The sequence below is a fragment of the Anopheles aquasalis genome, chromosome 2, assembly GCF_943734665.1.
Source record: "Anopheles aquasalis chromosome 2, idAnoAquaMG_Q_19, whole genome shotgun sequence".
Lineage (NCBI taxonomy): Eukaryota > Metazoa > Arthropoda > Insecta > Diptera > Culicidae > Anopheles > Anopheles aquasalis.
This window is the reverse complement of record NC_064877.1, coordinates 62,350,647-62,355,646: the sequence shown is the minus strand read 5'-3', so window position 1 is coordinate 62,355,646 and position 5,000 is coordinate 62,350,647. Positions and strand designations below refer to the sequence as shown.

Here is a 5,000-nt window from a genome sequence, read left to right as displayed (position 1 = left end):
GAGGCGGCGATGTAGGGTTCGCATAGGAACCGAGTGGTGGAAGGGATTGTGGTTGGGTCATCGGAGGAACGTTCATATTTGGCATCGATTGCGGGTTGGCCACTTGCTGTGATGTTGTGACCTGACTTGTGACACCGGGTGCTGCCATTGATGTGGGACCATTCTGTGAAACCGGTCCCGGTCCCGCATGATGCGGATGGTGCGGTAACGATGATTGCTGTGGTGGTGCAGGAAACTGTGGCATGCCTGAAGCGGTCGCAGCGCCCATCGCAGGTCCTCCCACCATCATATCGTGCCGCATTGGACCCATACCGTAAGGGCCCATTGGCAGGTGCTGCTGTGTTCCGGGAACAGGCATTGGGTACATACCGGCACCCGGTGGAGCATACATTCCAGGAATTCCATACATGGGCGCCATTGGTGCACCGGGATAAGCCGAAGGGCCTGGACCACCGGGACCCATACCGTATGCTGCTGCTGCTGCTGCTGCACCTGCTCCACCTGCTCCCATGGACATCATCATCGATCGGTCGGGTTCGCGCATCAGATTGTGGTACAAATTAATGGCATCCACCAGATCGCTACTGAGCTGCGTCAGCTGAGCATGCTTGCGATCAACACGCTCCAGTTCGGCATCAATCAGTGGTCCCATCTGGTTGACCAGCGCTTCCAGCTGTAGCATTTCCTCCGTATCCTGGGACGGATCCTCCGGATCGGCTTCGTGTATTAGGTGCAACAATCGATCGATCTTTTCCTCGTTGATCTCTACCGCTTGCAGCTTCTGGTGTGCCGGAGAATCCTTATCGCTAGTGCCACCGTCCGCGAGCTTCGGATCGTCGGAAAATTGAACCGTCTTCTTTGTTGCGCCCTTGCTACCGGCGGAAAGCGATTCCGGCTCAACCGACAAATCGGCCGTAACGAAGTTGGATGGAAACAGACCTTCACCGCGCTGATTTTGACCCTTCCACCAGTTCGGATCGGAATCGTCGAGCACCATTATGATTTCGCCGGCCTGGAACGTCAACTCGTTGTCCTCCGCTGCCTCGAAGTCGTACAGCGCACGCACCTATCGGAATCGAACAAAACACGGTTAAACAATGAGGACACAGTACACCGCTGGCGTTGATGGAGATACCTTTCGTGGTTCAGGCACGGGTGCCGCCGACAGCAACGTCGAAGGATACAGTGATGTCGTCGTCTGAAAAACAGCGTGGTAAGAATGGTAAGATAATTAAATTGCGGATGAGGTGCCAAAACGCGTCTCGTACCGTTCCCGAACCGGTGCCCGATGACATCTTGGGCGATTGACTGATTTTGGCTTCCTTCAGTGATAGTTCAATCGCTTTCGCGATGTCATCCTCCTCCTGCTGACTAGAGACCACGTTCGGGTCCTTGCTCATGACCGGTTCACGCTTAGGTGTCGCCGATGGATCGCTAAAATCGTGCCCTTCTTCGCGCAGCTTCTTGTACAGCGATGGGATGAGGTCGAGCTGGGGGTCCGATTTGAATGTTTCCTCCGCCCAGCGTTTAAGTGAAAGTTTTAATTTCTGCAATCAAGTAGACAGATGAAAGATAGAATCCTGTCGAAGAGTGGCAATTGCAGTAGGCGTTCCCCGTTCGTCATACCGTCGTCACTTTTGGTTGACTTTTCTGCAGCAGCTTCTTGAACTCCGTCTCAAACTCCCGCGATGCTACCTCGAGGTGAAATTGCTTGCCACAATTATTAACGCATGCATCAAGCAGCTGTAATAACCAAGAATTAGGTGAATGAATTTTAGAGGAACACCACCCTGGGTCATCCTATCGTACCGTTATCGCTTTCATGACGACATGAGGATTGGCGTGATTCAGTCGCTTGATTATCGATCTTAAACACTCCTTTGGTGTGGCCATTCCATTGTTCACCTTGTCGCAAATGTCCATTATGAGGCCCCATTTTTCCGTCGTGTTATTCTCGCTCGTTGCTTTCTCTGCGGGAACGAAATGAAATGAAACAAAATGGTATGAACAGGATTCGATTCTGTGGGAACCCGTGAACGGGCTTTGGGTTGCATTTCAAAACAAGTTTATCGCGCCAGCTAAGCCGTTCTGTTTGCGGTTCTGTTCTCGCGGAGGCTAAGGTTTCAGCGGGCGGTTCGGTTAGATGCAGAGAGATAAATCATGACGCAGAAATAGGTATGGCGCGTGCGTACGAGAGGTTGGTGCCGGCCCATCGAGCCCATAGAAATGATTCATCCTATTCCACACTGGTATCAGGGTTCCATGACGACCCCCACGGCTTGCTTGCGCAATTCGAATGCGCACCTTCGCCGCGTAATGGAGCGAAACATTTTTCCAGTTTCATTTTCAATGAAAAATGATCCTAAAAGATCAACAAATCCAACTGTTTGCAACCACAAAAACGGACGAAAACCTGGGACAAACTGAAGTTGTATGGCTTCGTCTGGTTTGGGTTTCGTCCAGCTTTTGGTGATAAGCAATCCGATGACCTAATAGTTGTTGCCGAATTAGTCAGCCAGAAAGACTGGTTGTCGAACAACTGATAATCTTTTCCTACCCGACTGCCTAATCAAACTCATGGTACATTTGCTTTTTCATATTATGCTCAGTGTTGGGCTATCTGCCTTGGTTCCAGGGCGTTTGAAGAGATGAATAAAGAAGTAAATAACGGCAAAAGTTAGATGCGACGCATAAGCCGTATTCAGGGCGCACAGATAAGAGTGTGAAGATGAATGATGCTGATCCCTGCGTAGCAGAAGCAAACCGTGACCTATCCTGCCCGTCCGGTTACAGCAAACGGCACCATCTCCAGACAACAATGGACCCGACAGCGCTCACATCGAGTAAGCAGCGACTGCGTTGCGTTTGTTTCTTGTTAGCAGCCAGCCGTTGCTGTGGAGAACAGAAGCACAACAGCGACCAGTTCTTATTGATTTTGCACGTTCTGGCCGCGGTTTAACCGCATTGCCAACGACGCAACGCGGTTCGCGTTATCAAGCGAGAAGGGAGTGTTGGTATCAAGTCACCACCGGGCCAACAAATGCCGCTCCTGTTTGGACCGTTTCGCCGCTCTTTCTCTCTTTCACGGTTGCTCTACATTTTTGTGCATTTTGTCTGCACTCTGTCTCTACCCCCGTTTCTCACGCGCTCCCGCTGTCTCTCTGTGTTACGCGTTTTTGCGCCGTCTTAATTTAATTAATAAACATCAATTGCAGGAATGCGTAACGAATGCGTTTTTCGTCGCCTCCTGCTCGCGACGTGCCAAAAAGGGGAATCTGCACACCATCACTGCGGGACAGACCAGGAGGTCCCCGCTGAAATGTATCACATGAGCACTGTGCAGGCCAGCGTAGAAGTTGTTATCCTTCGATTTTCGTCCACGGCAATAACGATCGACAGCAGCAATACGCGGTGTGGCCTTGGGCGATCTTTCACGGTGACGGTCGGTACCCACCTATATCCGGATTGAGTGAAGAAGATGTGCCAAACAGACTCATGATGCCCGGGGATGACACGTTCTGGAAGGGATTTCGCTCGGCTATTCACACACGCCTCCGTGCTAGGAAGATCCTGTTCCACGCTCTGCCCTGCTCTGCCCTGCCGGCCCTGGCTTATCAGGAAAGCTGGAACGTACTCCGTCCCCGATGATCAGCTACTACTCACGCCAGCACAAGCGCACACATACACACGCGGGCGAATTCACGCACAAAGCAGGGACCAGGGAAACGAGTTTTGGGAAATGCTCGGCGGAGGAGACCACTTTCTCGCTGCTTCCTCGGTACTCGCAAAACGAAATCCTCTTTTCACTTTCGCACGCACTCTTGGTAGTTGGCGAATCTGGAAACGGGCGACAGGGTGTCGGGTCCACTGGCGAGGCGTAATCACGGATTGGGACACGCAAAGTCTACTCTACTTGGAACGGCGCAACGATGAAGGACAAAGACGAGAGAGTTGGACGACGAGGATTTTCGGGACACCGTTCGGGACACTTGCCGTTCTGCGGACGCGATACAATTTACAGCGAGCGAAAGCCTTTCGAGAGTTTCCTGTGTCGCCCCAGCCACAGAAATTTCGATCCGAAAATGTTCGTGGCAGTCTTCTGCGCGATGATGAATCAAATAATAATCTTCTTCCTCTTCCTCCTCCTCCTCTTCGTCGTCGTCGCCTTCCTTTCTGCTGTTTTGCTCTTGCTGTCAACCAAACGTCATCCTTCGTGGGGGGTACTGTGCTGAACTTTTGCGCTAAACGGGCCGGAATTGTACGGAAAATGGGAGAAAGATGTATTGCAAGTGATAAATTTAGCTTAATATCTCGTATTACCACAATTAGAGTGTTCCGTGAGCTGGAGACGAGTAAAACAAATTAAATTCACCTTCATGCACATTAATTTCCGGCACTGTATCGTCCTTTTGACAGTTCCCATCGTGCTTACTCCCTCACACGCACTATATCGCTCTCTCCCTCTCGCTCACGGCACCACCTCACGCATCGATCGTTCAGCTGATGCGTGCGTTGTCGAGCCCACAAAGCGGGGGTCATCAACAAACTGTTCGTCTTGCGCGGTTGTCGGTGTCGGCTTTGCAAGCCCCCCTTGCCCGCCTGCCAGCCAGCCAGCTAGCCAGCCAGCCGCCAGCAGAGTGGAAAAGTGTTGGAGCGATGGAAATTGGGAAACGCTAGACCCCCGATCTGCGTGCCGCAAAAGTCGTAGTGTGGTTTGTTGCTGGCGCGTGATGTGCCTCGTCGTAGTTTTGTGTGTTGTGTGTAGTGTTGTTTCCACTATCTAGCGTCTCCCAGTGTGGCGGAGGGTGGTGTGAGGGCCGGCATCAGCAGGAAGTACTAGCGAACCACCCGCCCCATATCACGGTGGGTGATTGTGAAAGTGAAACCGTTCGCAAAGGACCACAGGCACAACAACGCGCCGTGGGGTCGTGTTATTGCGGCAGCATAACGCAACAAACAGCAGCAACACCAACAGCACCAACAGCAGCAGCAGTAGCAGT

The 5,000-nt window shown here is 52.0% G+C and overlaps 2 protein-coding genes across 2 annotated transcripts in view; one reads left to right on the top strand and one right to left on the bottom strand.

The window, feature by feature from the left end:
* Nucleotides 1–4,144, bottom strand: part of LOC126573245 (signal transducing adapter molecule 1) — a 5,541-nt gene extending 1,397 nt beyond the window's left edge. The window contains exons 1-6 of the mRNA XM_050233212.1: nt 3,455–4,144; nt 1,810–1,970; nt 1,627–1,743; nt 1,269–1,547; nt 1,136–1,198; nt 1–1,066 (exon numbers count right to left, since the gene is read on the bottom strand). The exon at nt 1–1,066 is cut by the window's left edge and continues 1,397 nt beyond it. Of these exons, the coding sequence (XP_050089169.1) occupies nt 1–1,066; nt 1,136–1,198; nt 1,269–1,547; nt 1,627–1,743; nt 1,810–1,970; nt 3,455–3,497 (1,729 nt within the window). The 5' untranslated portion in view covers nt 3,498–4,144. The remainder of the gene's footprint in view (nt 1,067–1,135; nt 1,199–1,268; nt 1,548–1,626; nt 1,744–1,809; nt 1,971–3,454) is intronic.
* A 396-nt stretch (nt 4,145–4,540) lies between these two features.
* Nucleotides 4,541–5,000, top strand: part of LOC126570940 (palmitoyltransferase ZDHHC3-A) — a 3,389-nt gene continuing 2,929 nt past the window's right edge. The window contains exon 1 of the mRNA XM_050229089.1: nt 4,541–5,000. This exon is cut by the window's right edge and continues 170 nt beyond it. The gene's annotated coding sequence lies outside the window, so the exon portion shown is untranslated.